This window comes from Passer domesticus, chromosome 20 (assembly GCF_036417665.1).
Source record: "Passer domesticus isolate bPasDom1 chromosome 20, bPasDom1.hap1, whole genome shotgun sequence".
NCBI classification, from domain to species: domain Eukaryota; kingdom Metazoa; phylum Chordata; class Aves; order Passeriformes; family Passeridae; genus Passer; species Passer domesticus.
Window position 1 is genome coordinate 12141918 of NC_087493.1, and position 21849 is coordinate 12163766.

The 21849-nt window shown below is 59.5% G+C and overlaps 1 protein-coding gene across 1 annotated transcript; it reads left to right on the forward strand.

The window, feature by feature from the left end:
• Positions 1 to 3590: 3590 nt before the first annotated feature.
• On the forward strand, positions 3591 to 21195 carry PMP22 (peripheral myelin protein 22). The gene is made up of 5 exons (XM_064395683.1): positions 3591 to 3675; positions 4582 to 4682; positions 5677 to 5767; positions 14430 to 14570; positions 19970 to 21195. The coding sequence occupies exons 2-5, from the start codon at positions 4605 to 4607 to the stop codon at positions 20134 to 20136; spliced, it is 477 nt and encodes a 158-aa protein (XP_064251753.1). The 5' UTR covers positions 3591 to 3675; positions 4582 to 4604; the 3' UTR covers positions 20137 to 21195.
• The last annotated feature ends 654 nt before the right edge of the window (positions 21196 to 21849 follow it).

Below are 21849 nucleotides of genomic sequence, written 5' to 3' on the forward strand. Positions count from 1 at the left end.
TCTGATATGAATTTGAGTGAAATCAAAGCTTGCCAAAACCCATGTTAACAATGTATTGCATAACTAGTGCAGATTATTGTGCTCAGGGGAGAGAGAATTCCCCAAACAGCATCAGCAGTCAGAAAAAAACCAGCCCTAAACTCATTGCTATTATGGAAAAAAAGGGAGAAAGCTTTGGCAAAATGCTAAAGGAACATTTGGGCAGTGTAGGATCACAGAAATGCTCGTGCTGGCTCAGACCAAAGCGCAGCCTCTGGTGCAGCCCCTGCCAGAGCCAACAGGAGATGCTGAGATAAAAGCAGCAGAAGGGAACTCTGTGAGATTCTCCCAGCCCACTTTCCCAGCTTCCAGCACTCAGCATCCCAAGGACTTCCTGAGCTGCCGGGGCTGTCCTTGGGTTTAATATCCCCCAATGGATTTGTTTCACATGTTCAAGCTCTCCAAGCTGCTGCAGCTTCCGCCGTGTCCCTGGGCAGGGATCCTGGGGGCAGCAGGGACACTCTGGGGACCCCGCAGGGGACAGAAAACGGGGCCAGCCTGGCACTGCTGCAGCCAAAGGTGCAAAACTCAGCACTCTGGGCAAAAGAAACTCAAAGCTGGTTTAGAGCTGTGCCCTCCGTAGGGTCTGCTCTGTGCTGGCAGGACAGCAGCCCGAAGTAGCAGCTCAGAAAGAATCCGAGGATGTTCCCAGTCCCAGCTGGGAGCAAAAGTTGATTTTTGGAAGGTTTTGGGGTCAGTGGGTAAATGTTGCTTTCCTTGAAGGCAGTGGGATTTTCTCCTGTGATTTCAGCAATGCTGACACTGGCTTGGAGTGGAAAGCAAAAAGCTAGATGAATTTGGTTTGGGGGCATGAATGCAGACAGGACTAAAGTATTTTATAAATTCTTCTTGAATTGGTAGAAAACAAATCTGGAAAAATAAGTCAATGCCTCCAAAATACATTTAGACCCTTTGTTATTGAAGTTTGATGCACATAAAGTCTCCCTGTATGTTTTTTTCCTGGTTGAAATATTTTTTCCAATACCCATTCCACCGGTGTAAATGTATTTATATTTTTACATACATATATATATATATATATATATACACACACACACACAGAGATCTGCATGCGTGTTCTTTGAGGGAGCACTGTAGATCTTGCACAAAGTACAGTCAAACCATATCTTGCTTTCCTCCTTTTCCTGGTGGCACAGGCATTTGAAAACAGGATTTTCCCCCCCTCGTTCCCTCCCCAGCCCCCAGTGAAGGAAGGCAGGAGGGGTTTGCTGATGGCAGCGCAGATTTCAGTCCCTGCCCTTTGCATTTCAAACCCTCCTCGGGAAGGGTCTTAATCACCAGGGTAGGGAACAGGAAGCGAGTCCCTAAAATTGTGATGAGAGAGCAAAATGTGGGGTTAAACGAGGTCATCCTCACAAAGACATGCAGAGGAAATGCTGCCTTTTGTGTAGCTGGAAAGGGTTTGTCTTGAGGGGTTTCGTTCACCTGGCCCGAGGAAAGGGATGAGCAGAGCCCTGAAGTGCTGGGTGGGTCGATGGCACAGCTAAACGAGCATTAGATCTCTTTCAGTCCATCCCTGCCTGGCTAGAACAGTTTTGGCCGGGTTTGAGCAGTGCACCTTCCCAAAAGAAGTGTCCAAGGAGCAGGGGAGTGATTTTTAGTGATGTGCTTTTCTCTCTGGGCTTTCTCCACCGTTCCCAACCCACGGCTCTCAGCCAAAACTGGCTTTGTTACCCACAGACTGCTCTTTTCCCTGGTTTGACTTTCAGATATTTCTCCCCACGCCTAAGAAGCTTTTGGCACCTTTTCCAGACGCGGAGCCGGGGCGGGTTTGCTGTCCCACGCTCACGGAGGGCTCGGGAGCTGTCTGTGACCCCCGGCCGCCCCGTGCCTCCCCCGCCGTGATCCCGCTCCTCCAGGGAGCAGCTTGGATGTTCTGTCCCGAAACAGCAGCCGAGACCTCAGACCCGCAATCCCAGGTCAGGGGATGGTCTCTGCCAGAGCCTGGATGGCAGCCCTGGCGACAAGACCTTTCCAGGACCTTTCCAAGAACTTTTCAGGACCTTTCTCTCAGCCCCGAGCGCGGGGGCTCCTTCGGGCACCCAGCCCGGGACAGCCCCCCTCAGCCTCGTTGGCCAGGAATGTTCCGATGTCCCAGCCCTCCGGATGGCACCGACAGGCGTCACGGGCTGCACGGGGACGGCGGCGGCAGAGGAACTGGCGGGATTATTCGGAGGGGAAGGGAAATTGCATCCTTTGGAATCTCCTTTCAGCCGCTGCCCCCCTGACCCGGCCGGGTGCTCCGCTCCCACTCGGGGGCCGCTGCCTGTGCCGGGACCCCTTCCTGAGCGAGCAGCCCGTGCTGCGGGAACACGCCTCTGCCTGCCAGGAGAGAGGAGCCAAGCACGCTTCCCCAGCTCCCTCTCCCAGGATTTGCAGCGCCGGTGGCTGGATGCCGAGTTCCCTCCTTGTGCAGCAATGCGGGACGAGCCTGGAGCTGCTGCGGGCAGAGGGGAGCGCTGGGGATTGCTGTGAATGCTCAGGAGAGCGCAGGTCTCCTGGCGGGGTTATTCGGGAGCTGGGGATGCACTCTGTGTGTGTGGGGGGTTGTTTGAACACATTGGCTGCGCTCGAGGAATGAGCGAGGGCGGCAGCGCAGCCACCCCTTCCCTCCCGAGCACCTGGGTCACAGGATCCCAGAAGGGTTTGGGTTGGAGGGGACCTTGGAGCCCACCCAGTGCCACCCCTGCCATGGCAGGGACACCTCTCACTGTCCCAGGGACACCTCCCACTGCCCCAGGTGCTCCCAGCCCCAGTGTCCAGCCTGGCCTTGGGCACTGCCAGGGATCCAGGGGCAGCCACAGCTGCTCTGGGCACCCTGTGCCAGGGCCTGCCCACCCTGCCAAGGAACAATTTCTGCTCAGTGTCCCACCTAACCCTTCCCTCTGGCAGTGGGAACCATTGCCTCTGTCGTGTCCCTCCATGCCTTGTCCCCAGTCCCTCTCCAGCTCTCCCAGAGCCCATTTAGGTACTGGAAGGGCTCTGAGCTCTCCCCAGAGGATTCTCCAGGCAGAACAGCCCTAACTCTGAGTGTTCTCTAGAGCTGTGGAAAATCGCACCCTCTCTCTACTGAAAAGTTTCTCAGTTCTGCCCAATTTGGCTCTCGAGTGCTAAAGAAGGTCGACTCCAAGCACTGAATCCCTTCAGCTCAGCCAGATGCTCGTTCCCCAAACCCTGTGCCACGGTTCCCACCCAGGCTGCACACCCCCTGGGCCGGGCGAGGGGACCCCGATGCGCCGAGCTCGGTGCCCCGGCCCGCCCGGGGGGCTCAGAGAGCGGGCACGGCCAGCTCCCCCCGCCTGGCTGCAGGGCTGCCTGGCAGCGGGGGCTCGGGAGAACGGGCTGCTCCTCTCCTGTCCCCTCAGTCCCCTCGCTGTGGGGCGGGAGCCGCGTCCCGGGAAGGCAGCGGCTCGGTGCCGGTTCCCGGGGGGGCGGAGGGCCGGGGCCGGGCGCTGCCCCGTTTATAGGAGGGCGGCGGGCGGCGGCTGAGCCCTCCCCGAGCCGCAGACGCAAACGGGGCGGTGGCCCCGGTTAAAGGGGAAACTTGACAGCGCCGCCGCCCGCTCCGCTCCGCGCCCGCTCCGCCGCCGCCAGCGCGCTCCGCTCCGCCGCGATGTGAGTACGGAGCGCCGGGAACCGCCACAGCCGGAGCTGGGCTGGGGACACCCGCCGGGGGCCGCAGCCGAGGGGGGGGAGTGGCACCCCCGCTCTGGGGGCTCTCCAAGGGAGAGAGGGGTCAGGGCAGCCCCCTCCCCGCCCCACCGAGGGGGAGACGGGCTGGGGAAAGTCCCCCCCAGCTCCAGGAGAGCCTCTGCCGGGGGAGCCGGGGGGAGATGGGCTGAGGGCAGCCCTGGAGAAGAGGAGCCCTGGTAGCCCAGTGCGCTGGAGGGGCAGGGGCTGACACCCCCCGCTCCCCGCCCCTTGCCCTCTCTCCGGGGGTCGCCGGGGCAGATGAGCCCGGTAAAATTCCCCCTGGGCTGGGGGCCGGCAGGATCACCCACAGTGCTCCCATGGGTGGGTGGGCAAGGCACCGCCGCCCCCCTTTCCCCCGGAGCGGGGCCGGGGCAGCCCCTCGGGTGCGATGAGCCGGGCCCGAGCCCTCCCGCCGGGCGGGGCCGGGAGCGCATTCCCCTGGGAGAGGGGCAGCGGAGCCCTCCGAGAGCACATTGTCTTGGGAGAGGGGCAGCGGAGCCCCCTCGGGGAGAGGGGCCGGGGGAGCCCCTTGGGGACCGCCCCCCTCTGAAGGTCCCCGGGGAGGGGACTGGGAGGAGCCCCCCGGTGGCACAGGGAGAGCTGGCTCGGGGGAAGGTCTCGGGGGGCCCCCGGGGGATATCGGGGAGCGGGCAGAGCGCTCGGACCCCTCTCAGTCGGCGGGGCCCGGGGAGAGAACCCGAGCGCCGGGCACTGCCCCGGCAGCATCCCCCGCGCCGGGCGGGGCCGAGCGGAGCGCTCCTGCTGCCCACGGACAGACGCACGGACAGACAGACACACGCACTCAGCATCACCCCTGTCCCGCTGCAGCTCTGCCCTCCACCGCCGCCAAGATGCTGCTGCTGCTGCTGGGGATCATCGTGCTGCACGTCACCGTGCTGGTGCTGCTCTTCGTGTCCACCATCGTCAGCGTGAGTACGGGCCCTGCTCCGGGCCGCGGGTATTCCTGTTTGGGGCTGGTTTTACAGCCTGGCTGTTTGCAGGAAGCCTTTACTGGCGGGGTGCTGGTGGGATTTGGGAATTTGGGGGTTTGTGCTGCCAGGGGAAGCTGGTGGGACGCTTGGCTGTGTTCTGTGGTGGTGTTCAGGGCGTCCACGTTGGTACAGAGACACGAGGGCTGATGGAAACCATCTCCTCATCCTCCCCAGCCGCGGAGCACCCCAAATCCCCTCCTTTGGGGTGATGCTGCTCTCCCCTTTCATGAGGGAGCTCCACCTGCTAACTGAGCTCCAGGACCAGAGCAGCCAGGCCGAGCAGAGCCCAGCACTGCACTCCCCCTGCCCAGCTCTCCTCCTCGGGGGCTGGCAGTGAGGCACAGCCTCTTTTTCCTAACCCGGCTTCCAAGGCTGGATCTGAGTGAGCAGCGAGGGCTGGATGAGCAGCGAGGCTTCCCAGCACTGTCCCGGGCTGCAGCCCAGCGAACACGTCAGCTGCTGGGGAGAGGCCGCGCTTGGCTTTAGGGCAGCTCTGTGGAGCTGCTGGCTCCCAAGCTTGCTTCACCAGGGGCTTCTTTCCCGGTTTGTTTTTTTTATTTTTTTTTTTTTTTAATTTTTTTTTCTTTTTGCGGTAACAGTCACGGAAAACGTTACAGAAATCTTCCGAGCCGTTAGGAATCACGTGGAAGCATTCAAAAATCCCGGCCAGGCGGGCAGGGGAGGGGAGCGCGGCCCCCGCGGGACTCGCTCCGCGCTTAGACCTAAGCGCATAAAGAGCTTCTGTTCCTGCGCCGCGGGGCTAAAGCGGTTAAAGCAAACACCGGGACTGACTTTCCAAACCCCTCTCCACGGAAAAGCGTGTCCCTGGGAGCGCCTGGCGGGCGGGCGGGGGCTGCGGTGCTCGGTGCCGGGCCCGGGGGGGACGCGGCCGGGGGGGCTCTGCTGCTCACGGGCTGTGTCTGTCCCGCAGCAATGGCTGGTGAACGGCGAGCACGCCGCAGACCTGTGGCAGAACTGCACCTCCGGCAGCCACTTCCAGTGCGTGGCATCCTCCTCCAACGGTGAGTGCCCCCGGGATCGGGTCTGTGCCCTGGGATCGGGGCTGTGCCCCCCGAGATCGGGTCTGTGCCCTGGGATCGGGGCTGTGCCCCCGGGATCGGGGCTGTGCCCCCGGGATCGGGTCTGTGCCCTGGGATCGGGGCTGTGCCCCCCGAGATCGGGTCTGTGCCCCCGGGATCGGGGCTGTGCCCCGGGATCGGGGATCTGCCCTGGGATCGGGGCTGTGCCCCCGGGATCGGGGCTGTGCCCCCCGAGATCGGGGCTGTGCCCCCAGGATCGGGGCTGTGCCCCCGGGATCGGGGCTGTGCCCCGGGATCGGGGATCTGCCCTGGGATCGGGGCTGTGCCCCGGGATCGGGGATCTGCCCTGGGATCAGGGCTGCTCCCTCTGCCGTGTTCGTTCTCCCCCCGGCACCTATGGAATCAAGAGGGATTTGCCACCCGGGTTGTTTGGGATTCCTCCTCGGATTTTCCTTTCCCCATCCCCCTGCCTGCTCTGCTGTGTCCCGGTGTGGGGACACAGGGCTGGCCCGGCATGGGGGGCTGCTCCCCGTCCCCTCCCAGTCCCTGAAGCTGTGATGGGGCTCAGGACGGGGGCTGGAGCCGCTGGCCATGGCTCTGCCGCGGGCTGGGGCAGCCCCTGGCAGCCAGGGCAGGGTGGCACGCTCAGCTGCCCTGGCGTGTGCCCTTTCGGGGTCTCCTGTTATCAGCACGTTTATCTTCTGGAATGCGCAAACACGAGGTGTTCCTTCCCGTGACAGGCCACTGGGCCCTGTCACCCTGCTGGGGACTCCGGGGCTCTTTTTGGCACAGCTCCCTCTTGCTCTGCTCACGGGGGGTTTGGAGGATGCACACGGGGCTCTGAGGACACCTCTGCCCCCTGCCTGGAGACCTGTCCTGGTTTGGCGCTGGCACAGGCTGAGGTTTGGGCGCAGCCCTGGCCCTGGGTGGTCTCTGGGGGCTGTGCCCTGCATCCCCTGCCCCTGCACGGCTGGGTGAGGGCTGATGTCACACTGGGTGACATCACCCCTGACTGTTTGCTGAGGTCAGCAGGGGAGGACAGTGCTGAGACACCGTGACACGCAGTTCCCAGGGTGACCGGTGGCACCAGGGACACAAAATCCGTGTCGGAGAGTTGGGCGAGCCCGTGCCTCAGTTTCCCTGGAAGACAGAGCTAATACCAGCGGTGCTGGGGCCAGCATTTGTTTTGTTAGCCTGGCTTGTGCTTTCCTGGGAGAAGAGATTGTCCCAGTGCAAAGTGCAAACCCCAGCAGCCGTGAGTCCCAGCGCCGTCACGGGGACACGGGCACAGCGATGCCACACGGGCCTGGGGAGGGGCACAGCCACCCGGGGAGCATTCCGTGCTCCCGGAGGGTCCCTCAGTGCCGGGGGCTGTCAGAGGGCTTTTGGAGATGCCCATCAGAGCCCCCATCCTTGGCAGCGCACCACGCGTGTTAGCGGTGCCCGGCCGTGTCCCCGCGCTGTCACCGCTGTCCCCAGCCCTGGTTTCCCCGGCGCTCCCAGCCCAGCGCCGGTCTCTGCTGACGCCTGCTGGTGTCGGGGCCAGCGGGAGCGGCTGGCTCGCGTCCCGGGCACGGAGCCCCGGGGCCGGGGGCTGTCGCAGCCGGGGGCTGTCGCAGCCGGGGGCTGTCGCAGCGTCGGCAGCCCCGCTTCAGCGCCAGTCATGCGAGCTGCGAAACTGCTGAGCCCCCGCTTGGCGTGAAAGGCAGCGCTTGCCCCCGGCAGCTCCGGAGCCTCTAAAGCCTCCCCAAATCTTTGGCTTTTCAAGCCCGCCTCGCTGGTTCTGGATGTTTACAGGACGCTCTGCCGGGCTGGCAGGGCTGAGGGGGCCCTGTCCCAACGGGGCTTGGGTGGTTTCTGCACACCCGGCGGTCCTGCGGGCTGGGAGTGTCCTCTGCCCGTTCCCAGAGCCTCTGGAGCCTTTCCAGCGCTGATTTTTCATCATTAAGGGACAATAGCCACAATGATCCTGTTGAAAATGCAGCTGAGCTGGGGTGACAGCCCTGGTGCAGTGGCAGGTGGGGTGGGATGAGTCCATCTCTAACGTCCCTTCCAACCCAAACCAGTCTGGGATTCTGGGATGAAGTGCCCCAGTGAGCTGCTCTGTGAGCAGAAGTTCACAGCTCTCACTTATCCAAAGGCTCTGCTCTGGCACCAGGACCAGGGGCTTTGCTTGGACAAAGCTTGTGCCCCATTCCCCTGCGGCCAGGGTGTGGGAGCAGTGCTGCTGAGGTCCTGCTTTCATCCTGTGGGACCCTGGATGCTGGGTCCAGAGCCCACCCCTGCTGTAGGAACATGAAATCAAAGGGTATTTCCTGGGCTTATGTAGGGTCTGTTTGTAAAAACAACAAGGATGCCACGTGGTCTCCTTTCCAGCAGGTCCCCCCTCGCTGTCCCTGCTGCAGGAGCTGCTGTCAGCCACTCTCTGGGGCAGCAGGGAGTCACAGGGCAAGGACACAGTGCCAGAGCCCCCTGCCAGGCTCACGCGTGGCTCCTGCCTCATCCTCACCCCCTCTCCTAGGAATATGCTTATTTTCAAAATTAGGAACCATCCCATACAAATGCCGCAGGCCATCCTTGGTCACAGCTCTCAGAGCAGAGGCTGTGAGCTCCAGGGAGCCATAAGAATGCATTTTCCTGTGCCAGGATGGTACTGAATGGTTAATCTTGGAGGGCCAAGGTGCTCTGGGGAACAGCAAGGAATCCTCCTTGGGAATTTTGGCAGAATTCAGCCTTTACGGGGGGGCAGGTTTTGCTCTGGCCATCACGGTGGCCTCTGGGATGTGGTTATTTCTTCTTCTCTTTTCAGAAGGCAGTGGGACTCAGTGAGTGGAATTTGGGAATTAGATGGTGCAGGGTCCCCTGTGCTCATCACAGGTGGGGATTTTGGGGGGTAGTGATGCTGAGGTGCCCCTTTGGTCCCAGCTGAGCCTCCCCTGTCCTGTCACACCTTTCCTTAGTGACCCTGGTGTGGATGCCCACCTTCTGGAGAGGCAGAATTTTAAATCCAGGTGCCAGCAGGATTTGCTGTGGTTTGCCCTGGGCAGGCTCTGGGCTGTGCTCCTCACCCTGCAGAGCCTTCTGGGGATGGAGCAGCGCCAGGGCTGGGCACACAGCACTCCGGCAGCCCCTGGGCACGGCTGGGCTGGGGGCTGAGCTCCCACCTCCCAGTTCCCGTGGCGGGGTGCGAGGTCCCAGCCGGAGCCGCGGGCGCATTCCCGCTCCCTCGCCGCGCTCAACGCCCGCTTGGCGCTTTCATTCTTGCATCTGCTGCTAGATAATGCTTTTTTTTTTCTTCAAGAGGCCGAGAACTATGGAAAAAATGTTGCAATCTTTGCTTGGTTTGCGCTGTCAGACATTCCTGGAAGGGATTTATCTGAGGAATTCGGCCCGGAGTGCGGGCCTGTGGGTCGGCAGGGCCGCGTGCCAGCGGGCCCGGCAAGTGCTCTGCAGGAGATTCCAGCCCAGACCTCCAGGCTGCCATGCTTTTCCCTCCAAAAATGGCCTTTTCTTCCCTCAGCTGGGTGCTCTGTGCAGGAAGGATGGCTTTTCTGCTGCGTCCTGCTCTGGTTGTGGCGGGAGTGCTGGAAGGGGGAGGAACGGGGGTCCATGGGGATCCCCACCCTTCTGCAGCAGCAGGAGATGTTTCTCCCCTTGGCTTCTCACAGCTTCTCCTGTGCTGGCTCGTCCACAGGAGGCTGGTGCTTTGGGGCTGTGTTAAAGGAACCCCTACACCTTGGGAGGTGCCCGATCACTGAGTGCCAGGGCACTGTGTGCCCACGCTGGGTTGCTGATGGGTGGCCACAAGCAAAGCCCAGCTGGCTGCCCAGAGCAGATTTTATTAACTTTGTTAATAATGGGTGACACTGCCTTAACTCGGCCAGGGCTGAACCCTCTCTGCCAGCCTGGGGGACTGAAACTCCTCCCTCGGTGTTCTGGAATCACCTGAGGGGCATCCATAGGATCCCAGATGGTTTGGGTTGAAGGGACCTTAAACCCCATCCAGTGCCACCCCTGCCATGGCAGGGACACCTCCCACTGTCCCAGGTGCTCCCAGCCCCAGTGTCCAGCCTGGCCTTGGGCACTGCCAGGGATCCAGGGGCAGCCCCAGCTGCTCTGGGCACCCTGTGCCAGGGCCTCACTTCCTTCTGGGTAAAGAATTTACTCCTAAAATCTAAAAATCTCCTATTCCAAGAGAATATTGTATATTTCAGATGAGTTTGTCCCATAACTTCCTTGCTTTCAATAGGAAAGGGATTTCCTCTGCTTAAAGCCAATTTTTTATTGTTGCTTGCTCTTCTTAGGAAGAGCATCTGATAAGGAGAGGTTGGGAGCTGGTGCTGTTTTTTTCTCAGCTGCTCCAGGCGTCTTTGGCTCCCATTTTTTCTGTGGGAGGGGGCTCAGACAGCCGTCCCTGCCATATTCGTGTTCTGGCCCATGGAGGAATGGGAGGAGGAAGGTAGCAAAGGATGACTGTCAAACCAGAAGAAAGGCTGGGGGTGTCCCCTGCAGAGCGTGCTGCTGGAAAACCCTTCCACCTGCATTTTTTGGCCTTGGTGACCCCTGGGATGTCCCTGTGGGCGCAGGCTGAGTGACCCTGCCCCAGGTGTGTGGCCAAGGCACACTGCTGCCCATTCCTGCTGCCTGGACCGGCCATCCCTGGAGCCCTGGAGGATCTGGGCATGGAACCATGGATCTGCCCCTCAGCACAGGCCAGCAGGAGGTCAGAGCCACCACGACGAGGGAAAGGAGCTGCCTTGGGCTTTGTGGAGCTGTTGGAAGGAGTTTTTGGTGGTGCCAGCAGCTTTGTGCTGCCCCAGAAGAAGCGAGTGCCTCGGGAGCGCCTCTGCGGGATGTGAGCTGCCGTGGATGTCGGAGCGTGGCCGCTCTGGAGAGCTCTGCATGGCCTGGCCCCTGGACTTCTTGGATGCAGCTTCAAGGAGAAGGAGAGGGAGGAGAGCCGAGAGGAAAAGAGGAGGAGGAGAAGATCTGAGAGGTTTGAGGGGTTCATCTCCATCTGAAGGAGCTCAGCAGAGGAGCAGGAGGCCTTGGAGGACTCGGGGCGCTGTGTTCAGTCCCTGCCTCCCTGCAGCCCCAGGGCTTCCCTCCTGCTCACCCCCCCAACACCCTGGGAGATCTTCAGAGCCCCCTTTGCCCCTGGGATTTGCAGGATCCTGGATCCAGCACAGCGGGATGGCTCCCAGGGCGTGGAGGTGGGAGCTCCGGAAGGGAGCAGCAGGAGTGTCTGGCTGGGCCACAGCAGGACAAGGCTGCCCTGGATGGGATTGTCCTGGGTGGGACTGCCCTGGAGCTTCCCTGGGACAGCGCCGTGCCCCGGCTGGCAGAGGGGAGGAGGGGCCCTGCAGGGCAGGAGAGGGGTCCTGGAGGGCAGGAGAAGTGTTCCAGCAGGACAGGACAGGGGTCCCAGCAGGAAAACTGTCCCCAGCAGAGCAGGAGAGCTGTTCCTGCAGCCCTGGGCTGAGGGGCAGGGCAGGGCAGAGCAGCCCCACAGGCACCAGAGCTTTTCTGACCCTGGGGGCCCAGAGTGCTGCAGCTGAGCTGGTGTTTCTGCTTCCCCAGTTCACCCCTTCCCAAGCCTCTTGGGGGTGTTTGAATGTCAAAACCACTGCAAGCCCCAGCCTTCTGCTGCAACCTGGCCTCCTCAGAGGGCAGGATTGAGCTGGGCTCAGGATCTTGGTCTGGCTGTGACACCTGAGAGTGTGCCCTGGAGAAACTCTGCTCAGAAAACCTGGCTTCTCCTTTGCACCCGTGCTGCTCCTGACCCTGCTGAGATTTAACTTGCAGCACGGGAGCAGCAGCTTTTACAGCTGGGGATGTGAATTTCCCCCCTCCAGCTCTGGCTGTGTTATGTGCTACAGTTACCTCCCTAATGGATGTTTTCTTCCGCAGAAGTGGTTGCTTTTGAAATGTACAGAGCGTACACTCTTGGCAAAGGGAAAGCTCCATCTGCAGCACGTTCCCATCAGCTGCAGATCCCAGCACGGAGGGGTTTTCAGTGCCCAGCACTCATTTAGGGAGCTCTTACAGCACTGGATAAGCTGAGTGCTCTAAGTGTCTTCACTTTGTTTTTCCTCCTTGGCTGGGGCCAAAGAGGGCGTGGGAGGTGTGAATTAACCCTGGGGGCAATGCCTGTCCTTCCAGGCCTCTGCTCCTGGCCAAGGGCACGTTTCCCCTGCCCTGTCGGTGCTGTCAGGGCACAAAACCTCCCTCCACGCAGGGCTGGGGCTCTGCTGCCAGGGGCTGGGCTGGCTGCTGTCTCTCTGGGAGACTCAGCTGCAATTCCTGCTCTGGGTTTCTTCCTTTCCTGCTGGATTTTAGGGCAGTGAAACATGGTCTTTACCTTGCCAGGGCTGAAGTCTTCTCCCTGCTGTTGTAAGTGGTGCTGTGAGCACATCAGGGCCTGCAGAATTTAAAGGACAATTCAAATTTGTTTTGTAGGAACTTCTTGCTTTGTGTCTGGCTGCTGACAGGGCTGTAACCCTCGGGGTCGGCTCCGGAAGCGGCGGGCAGGCTGTTATCTGTCCTTTCCACGCTGCTTCCTTTTCTCCTTCCTCCTGAAGAACAAAGATATAAACACAGAGCTGAAGAGATGCAGGGGGAAAATGGGATAACCAGCCTGCTGCCCAGGGGAAACCACAAATAACAGCCTGGGAGTAAACAGTGCTGACAGCCCAGCTGCAGCTCTGGGAAACTTGCTGTGTTTGGGATCCCGAGGGCTGGACAGAGCACCAACAGCAAAGGGTTAAAGGCACGTGGGGCAGAGCAGGTAGAAACCCCACCTGCAGTTCTAGGGGTGGTTTTCAATGTATTACAGGCAATTAGCTGTCCTAATCCTGCTGGAGTCTCTGGGCTGCTGTGGAGTTCATGGAGCTCTGGAACTCGCTCGCAGCCCTGGGCTGGGATCCTGCCCTTTGTTTTCACAAAGGAGGACAGCAAAAGTCAGCACAGGCTGGATGTGAGCTCAGAGCTCTGGCCTGTGGGATCATCTCCTGATTTCCCTGCTCCCAGGCTGGCTGCCCAAACCCTCTGGCCACGGTGGGCTCCCCCCTCACGCCGCCTTTCTGTGCCTCTGACACGGCTCTTTATTACAATGGGATTTGCAAAGCCCCTGTAAATCATTTGCATTCAGAACCAAAAACCGGGCAGGGGAGGCGGATGCAATTAAAGGGCAGCTCAGCTCAGCTCAGCTTTCCGTCTAGACAGCCCTCTCCTAAAATAACCAGCAGTGGGAGCATCCACCTCGCAGCAAAGGCTCCTCTCGGCCGGATCCCGTGGCCTTTGCATCACAAAGGACTCGGCTCTCTGGTCCTTGGCTCTCTGGTCCTGCAGGGCTTGGCTCCGGCTCAGCCGTGCCCGGAGCTGGGAAGGGGCGAGGGGAGAGCCCAGCTTCCCGAACTGGGATGGGAGCCCTGTGTGTGCTGAGGGATGGAGGGAGGTGCAGCTCAGCCCTGCACATCCTCCAGCCACTGGGAGGTCGGATCTGAGCAAGGATTTAGGATGATGTTGGTGGTGCTCGAGCTGCCTCATCCCGGAGCTGAAGGGGCAGGTGGGGCTGAAGCAGGGGGGTTTCCCTGCCCGGCCACCTGAGATGGGGGAATTCCACTGGACATTGTGGGTGCACATTGCAGTGAAATCCACCCTGGGATTTCCTGGGAGCAGCAGGGGACTGAAATTGGTGTAAAAGTGTGGCAGGAACACAGGGCTGAGTCTGAGGCTTCAGTGCTGCCCAATCCCATCTGGGGATCCAGCCCCAAGCAGGGTTTTTCTGCCTTTCATTGGGTGGCTTGTGCCTCAGTTTACCTGCACTGAGTCCTGCATTTTGATTTCAAACCTTTCAAAGGGGAAGGCAGAGGTATCTGTGAGCACTGCCTCTTTCTGCCAAGCTGCAGCAGCTCTCAGCATGGAGCTGCATTTTGCTTGTTTATTTATATTTTTGTTACGTGGGGTTTACACACCCACTAAGCCTGGAAATAGCTGAGCAGTGACTCACACGGGCTGGTTTAACTGGTGTGCTCTGGGACACAGCTGTGCTTGGCAGCTGGGGAGGACTTCCAAAGGGTTCAGCTCCACAGGGCAGAGGCTGTTCTGGTTCCTGTGTGTTTACTTGCCCTCGGAGCTCGGCCAGCGTGGTGTCCCAGGGCTTGGTGCTGGTGGCTTTGGTGTTTGCAGCACATCCCAGCAGCCAGGGCTGGGCTCTGGTGTCCCAGGGCTTGGTGCTGGTGGCTTTGGTGTTTGCAGCACATCCCAGCAGCCAGGGCTGGGCTCTGGTGTCCCAGGGCTTGGTGCTGCTGGCTTTGGTGTTTGCAGCACATCCCAGCAGCCAGGGCTGGCACCGGGCTGGGGGACAGAGGCTCCGTCTGCCCTTTGCAGGTCAGGGTTTGTCTCTGCTCTGCTCTGTGGCAGACGCTCCCGAGGCAGTGCCCAGGCCTGTGATCTGTGGTGTTCCAGCAGCTGATCCATGAAATCCCAGGGCAGCGTGCCCGTGCTGGGGGTCTCAGAGCTGGGGCACAGTCCCAGCTGCCCCCAAGGCCTGCGGGAGCCAGGCTGGCTGGTGGCAAGGCCAGGGCACAGCAGGGGCTCCACGTGCCCACGCTGAGGTGTCTGTGTGTCCGTCTGTCCCCAGAATGGCTGCAGTCTGTCCAAGCCATGATGATCCTCTCCGTCATCTTCAGCGTGCTGTCGCTGTTCCTGTTCTTCTGCCAGCTCTTCACGCTCACCAAGGGCGGCCGCTTCTACATCACCGGAGTGTTCCAGATCCTGGCGGGTGAGGGGCTCGGAGGCACTGCCACCTGCCTCTGGCACCAGTGCCACCGCGGGCAGGGGCCGGGAGGGGGGAGAGGCACCTGGGAGGGGAGGGGAAGGGAAGGGAAGGGAAGGGAAGGGAAGGGAAGGGAAGGGAAGGGAAGGGAAGGGAAGGGAAGGGAAGGGAAGGGAAGGGAAGGGAAGGGAAGGGAAGGGAAGGGAAGGGAAGGGAAGGGAAGGGGATGAATAATTTGGGGGTGTTGAGGATGGGATCCAGCTCCTGTGCCCTTGCACAGGGAAGGTACAAGAGGGTTTCTGCCCCAGCCAGGGGGCCCTGGAGGGACAGGTGCCAGAGCACTGGGGCACAGCTGGGGCAGTAGATCACAGGGGTGCTGGAAGGAGAGCTCTGCCTGCTCCCCAGGCTGGGATGTTGGGTGTCCAGAGTGGCTCTGCTGGCTCTGGAGCCTTCACCAGGCTGGGTGAGGCTTCCACAGCTGCTGGCGGGGTGGGGAAAGTCATGACAATCCTGTTTTGGCAAAAGAGGGCTTGGTGATTATTTATAAACTTGCCATGAGGGGGCCTGGTGCTTTCCCCATGAGCACAGAGACCTGGAGCTGCAGGGTGAGCTCTGACTTGGACTGTCAGCTGCTATTTTTAACTCTTTGAGAACTCAGGGCTGGAAAGGAGCCAGAGCTCACGTCCTGGGCTGCAGTTCCCCAGGTTCTGATGTTGTAAAGCCACTGGCTCTGTTTATGTTTCCACATATGAAATCAGTGGAGAGAATTTTCAAGAGTTCAGGCTAAAAAATGTAATGGTGCTTTGAGGTCCTGGCTGCATTAGGACAGAGTGTCTGGGGAGGAGGCTGATTCTTTCCTGGAGCTTCAGATGTTAAACTAGAACCACCCGAGGTCCTGCTATTTTATCAGCGGAAAAATTCATTCACTGAGCTTACACTTTAAACTTTCTGGGCATCCTCTAAGCAACTCCCAAACCCTGGCACAATCCAGAGCTAAGATTTATTGGCATGAATTCCATGTTGAGTGGATCTGCTTGGCCACAGTGCTGAGTTCAGATCAGTTCACCATCTCTGGAAAAAGAGATGCATGGAAACCCCTTGGAGCCATGGAGCCAAGGAGGGGAAATGGGCATTAATAATGCAATTACTGCAATTACCTCTGTGAGAGCTTCTCTAATAGACCTGGGAGCAGAAGGCTTCTCTCTCCTGAGTGGTGCTGGTGAGCCCCCACTGTCAGAGGAGGAGAGCAGGGGGTTGCAGCCCTCCTGTGCTGTGCTGGTGCCCCCAGGGCATGCAGGGTCAGACCCAGTCTCCCTGGGCTGTGGGTTAGCGCCATGCCCAGCCAGTGTGAAGGACAGAAAACGTGTGTCCTCCTCCTCTCCAGATTGCCTGTGGCCAGGGGAGCTGTGGGCACAGCTCTGGAGCCAGGGGCACCGTGCAGGGCTGGGCACTGGTGCCCATCCTTGCTCCTGTCCCTGGCCAGGGCTCAGAGGAGGCTCAGGGCAGTTTTGATCTTTGTGGCCCTCAGTGTCAGGGTTGTTGGTAGGAAACAGGACATGGCTGTGCCAGCACTGCCAGGAGAGGGGGACAGCTTTGGAGCTGAGCCTGTTCTGGTCTCCTTGCTGCTGTGGGAGCCAGGGCAGCAGCCCTGGGCTCTGCTGGGTGGCACAGCTGGGCAGTGCTGCCCTGAGAGGCAGGGGCTGGCACCCACTGCAGGGACACCAGCGAGGGCAGGGTGAGGCCACTCTGGCCTGTGGTGCAGCAGCCAGGCAGGACCATCCCCAGCACCTTCACAGAGCTTGGAATCACCCCAAAGCCCAGCTGGATTTGTCCCGATGGGCTCAAGGGCATCAAAAGGCTCCCAAAGGCTCCTCTCCATCCTTGGTGGGTCCAGCACATCCAGCTCAGCATGGCAGAGATGTGGCTTTGGGCCTCTCAGGGTCTGACCCACTCCTGCATCCTCCTCATCATCACCTTTATCTCTTCCCTCCCACCCCTCTCACCCCAGAGCTGCTGCCCTGTGGGCTGCAGGGGGGGCTCAGCCTCCAGGGCTGTCCTGCCCTCATCCCACAGCTGTTTGCAAACACCTGGAGCCTGGTTCCTCTGCGGGCTGGGGCTGCTCCAGCACGAACAAACCCTGGGAACAAATGTCAGGAAGCATTTGTCCTCCTGACCTGCCAGAGCAAGGCTCCCGAAGGCAGGCCTGCAGGGGTGGTGGGTGCATCACTGCGTGCAGCTGGCTGCAGCTGGGCCTCCCTGCCCGGCGTGCTCTCAGCCCAGAGCAGGGCAGGTGCCCCAGAAGTGCAGTCGTAGCCGTCACCTCTGGCCAGCCAAGCCCCTGGGCAGACAATGGCCGCTGTATCTGGCCCTCTGGAGGTGACTGGGTGGCCACACGCCCGTGCCCGGTGCCCCAGACAATGGCTGTCCTCTCTGTGCCTGGCGGGCAGTGGGAGTTGGATCCCGTGCTTGGAGAATGGAAACTGCCCCAGCGGCGCCTTCATGAAGTGAATTCCCACTTGTGCACTTTCCCTGAACAAAAGGAGCAGTGTCAAGTGGAATTGCAGCTCAAATATCACCGTGCTGAAATGTAGGTGGTCCTGAGGGCCGGGCAGGGGATTTGGAACTCGGCTCCAACAACAGCCCCACGACTGGATAATGGAACTACAGGGATTGACTCAAAGAGCTTGTTTGGGGCGGGAATAGAGGTGGCTTTGTGTGAGCTCCGGGCGGTGCCCACCCCTGGTGGGGCGTTTGCAACAAGGCTTAAACACTGCCCACCGGGGCTGGGCACCCCGGGGACCCCCACGGGCCCTGCCTGGGCAGGAGGGACGAGCCATGGGCACGGAGGGTTTGCAGGGAGCTGGGGTTTCAAGGAACAGGGTTTGTGGGGAGCAGGGTTTGTGGGGAGCAGGGTTTGTGGGGAGCAGGGTTTGTGGGGAGCAGGGTTTTCAGGGACCAGGGTTTGCTGGGAATGGGGTTTGCTGGGAATGGGGTTTGCAGTTGAGCTCCTGGTGCAGCTGTGAAGGATGGGGGATCACAGCTGGAGCATCCTGAGGCCCGGTTTTGGGTTTGTGGTTTTTATCACCTAGAGAGGTGGTACAGAATCCTTGCCTTGAAGGCCTAGCTCTGTGTCTGCCCTCCTGCAGCACTGCAGGGAGATGGCTCAGGCCAGGGTTTCACACAGGGCACCAGGGGAGCAGGGTTGGTCTGGAGCAGCATCCCTGGGCTGCCTGAGGGACGGCTTAGCCCAGGTGATGCTCCAGCTTTGTCTGCTCCAGAGCCTCTGGCTTTGCTTGCTGAGCGTGGCAGAGACATCGCTGCTCGCCTCCAGCCGGGCAAGAGCCCAGGCAAAAACCTCAAAAACGTCCCAGGGGACAGGAGGATCCAGGGGGCAGAGCAAAGCCAGCTCCTGTGCTGCTGCTGTCCTGTGTGACTCTGGGTCCCAGCAGGGACTGTCCCCATGCCACCACTGACTGTCCCTGTGCCACCACTGACTGTCCCTGTGCCATCACTGACTGTCCCCGTGCCATCACTGACTGTCCCCGTGCCATCACTGACTGTCCCCATGGCATCACTGACTGTCCCCGTGCCATCACTGACTGTCCCTGTACCATCACTGACTGTCCCCGTGCCATCACTGACTGTCCCCGTGCTATCACTGACTGTCCCTGTGCCATCACTGACTGTCCCCGTGCCATCACTGACTGTCCCCATGGCATCACTGACTGTCCCTGTGCCATCACTGACTGTCCCCGTGCCATCACTGACTGTCCCTGTACCACCACTGACTGTCCCCGTGCCATCACTGACTGTCCCCATGGCATCACTGACTGTCCCTGTGCCATCACTGACTGTCCCCGTGCCATCACTGACTGTCCCTGTACCACCACTGACTGTCCCTGTACCATCACTGACTGTCCCTGTACCACCACTGACTGTCCCCGTGCCATCACTGACTGTCCCTGTACCACCACTGACTGTCCCCGTGCCATCACTGACTGTCCCCGTGCCATCACTGACTGTCCCTGTGCCATCACTGACTGTCCCCATGGCATCACTGACTGTCCTTGTGCCATCACTGACTGTCCCTGTGCCATCACTGACTGTCCCCATGGCATCACTGACTGTCCCTGTGCCATCACTGACTGTCCTTGTGCCATCACTGACTGTCCCTGTGCCATCACTGACTGTCCCTGTGCCACCACTGACTGTCCCTGTGCCATCACTGACTGTCCCTGTGCCATCACTGACTGTCCTTGTGCCATGACTGACTGTCCCTGTGCCATCACTGACTGTCCTTGTGCCATCACTGACTGTCCTTGTGCCATCACTGACTGTCCCTGTGCCATCACTGACTGTCCCCGTGCCACCACTGACTGTCCCTGTGCCATCACTGACTGTCCTTGTGCCATGACTGACTGTCCCTGTGCCATCACTGACTGTCCCCATGGCATCACTGACTGTCCCTGTGCCATCACTGACTGTCCCCATGGCATCACTGACTGTCCCTGTGCCATCACTGACTGTCCCCATGGCATCACTGACTGTCCCTGTACCATCACTGACTGTCCCCGTGCCATCACTGACTGTCCCCATGCCACCACTGACTGTCCCTGTGCCATCACTGACTGTCCCCGTGCCATCACTGACTGTCCCTGTACCATCACTGACTGTCCCCATGCCATCATTGACTGTCCCCGTGCTATCACTGACTGTCCCTGTGCCATCACTGACTGTCCCTGTGCCATCACTGACTGTCCCTGTACCATCACTGACTGTCCCCGTGCCATCACTGACTGTCCCTGTACCATCACTGACTGTCCCCGTGCCATCACTGACTGTCCCTGTACCATCACTGACTGTCCCCGTGCCATCACTGACTGTCCCTGTACCATCACTGACTGTCCCCGTGCCATCATTGACTGTCCCCGTGCCATCACTGACTGTCCCTGTGCCATCACTGACTGTCCCTGTGCCATCACTGACTGTCCCTGTACCATCACTGACTGTCCCCGTGCCATCACTGACTGTCCCTGTACCATCACTGACTGTCCCCGTGCCATCACTGACTGTCCCTGTACCATCACTGACTGTCCCCGTGCCATCACTGACTGTCCCTGTACCATCACTGACTGTCCCCGTGCCATCACTGACTGTCCCTGTACCATCACTGACTGTCCCCGTGCCATCACTGACTGTCCCTGTACCATCACTGACTGTCCCTGTACCATCACTGACTGTCCCCGTGCCATCACTGACTTTCCCTGTGCCATCACTGACTGTCCCTGTACCATCACTGACTGTCCCCGTGCCATCACTGACTGTCCCTGTACCATCACTGACTGTCCCCGTGCCATCACTGACTGTCCCCGTGCCATCACTGACTGTCCCTGTGCTCCCCACAGGGCTGTGTGTGATGAGTGGCGCTGCCATCTTCACAGTGAGGCACACGGACTGGCACCAAGCCTCGGAAAACACCTCCTACGGCTTCGCCTACATCCTGGCGTGGCTGGCCTTCCCCCTGGCCCTGGCCAGCGGCATCATCTACGTCATCCTGCGGAAGCGCGAGTGACGCCGCGGGACGCGGCCCCGCGTCACCGGGGCGGCCGCCACGGCCCCGCAGCAGACGGAGGCGGGGGAGCATAGACGAGAAAACGGAAAAGAAAATTAACCAAAAAACCAAAAAAAAACAAAACCAAAAAAAAATGGAATAAACCCTCCCATCCAAACCAAACCCAACCGACCCCCAGAGGAAACACTCAAAGGGTTCCTTGTTAATTGAAGATGTATATAGTATCTATGGTTTAAAAAACCTATTTATAACACTTTTTACATATATGTACATAGTCTTGTTTGCTTCTGTTGACCATGCGCTGTTTTAAAGCCTAAAGCAAGTGCCTAAGGAACTCTCACTCCTAACAGTGTAACAAGAGCGCAGTGATTTTTCTCTCGTGCAAAATCCTCTTTGAGCTGAACTCTCCTGCCCTGTCCCAGCCCGTGAGAGCCCCCAGCTCTGGTTTTGGGCTGGCGTGGATCAGCCACGCCTGGCTCTGCAGCCGGAGGGCTGGGCCCTGCTCCTGCCACACGCTGTGATCCACAGGGCACGTCCAGATCTGACGGGAGACACTTCCAAAAGGTTTGAAGGATTTCGGAGCAAAGGCTTTGATTGCCCCAAGTGCCTAAATGACTTATGTGCCTAAGTCCCACTGCCTTGCCGCCACACCCCCTGGGAATTTGGGCTTTTAAATCACTTAGGCCGAGCTGCAATCCAGCCCGGGCCGTGCCCCCTCGCTCGGCTGCCGGGCTGGGCTGTGCCGAGCGCCGGGAGCTGCTGCTCCCAGCCTGGAGCGTGCTCTGCCCTTGCCGTGGAGCTCAACTGCCCCGAGAAGGCAGCCAGCCCAGCCTGTCCCTGAAATCCAATACCAGATGTATGAAATGGTGCTATCTATTTACCATTCCTTACCCTGCTACGCCATTTAACCTTAGTCACTGGAAATTCAGTTAACGACCTTGAGGTAAACAACCAAGCTAGAAATGAGAAATAATTCTGTGTAATATAAATGAGCTATAACTGCTTTTGTACTTAGATTTGCTCTTACTATTATTTTTAATAAAGCATTTATAACCAAGATTCCTTTTTCCCCTCCATGGTGCAGAGGATAAGAAGCAGCTCTGGCTGGAGCCCGTGGGGCTCTGGCACCCGAGCGAGATGTGAGTCCTCTGTCTGTCAGCAACGAGTCTGGCCATGAATGGAACAGGCACCAGCACAGACCCCGGGCTGCCTCTGAGGACTCCAGACACTGTTGCTTTTTTGGTTAATCTTAGGGTTTTTTGGGGTTCTACTTTTTTTTTTTTTTTTTTTGCTTTGCTTTTCTGATTTTATACCGACTGTGTGGACTAAGAAGCAATGAAATAAAAGTCAGAATAACTCAGGTGCTTCTGCTTGTTGGGGTTTTGGGGGTTTGGAGCTGGACTCTGCTCCCCCAACCTGCTTGCACAGCCATCCCATGGCACCATGGAATCACAGACTGTTGTGTTGCACGGGACCTCGAAGCCCATCCTGTTTCCCTGGCTCTCCACCGGGGCTGCAAACACAGCTCAGCTCGGTGGGGACGGGAGCTGCTGGGTGACCCCTGCACCAGGGTGCTTCGGCACCTCCTTTGCCCATTTCCAGCGTCATCCCCCGTTATCCCCCCGTTATTTCCACATTATACCCCCATTATCCCCTGTTATTTCCCTGTTATCTCCCGTTATTTCCCCATTATCCCCCGCGTTATTCCCCCCG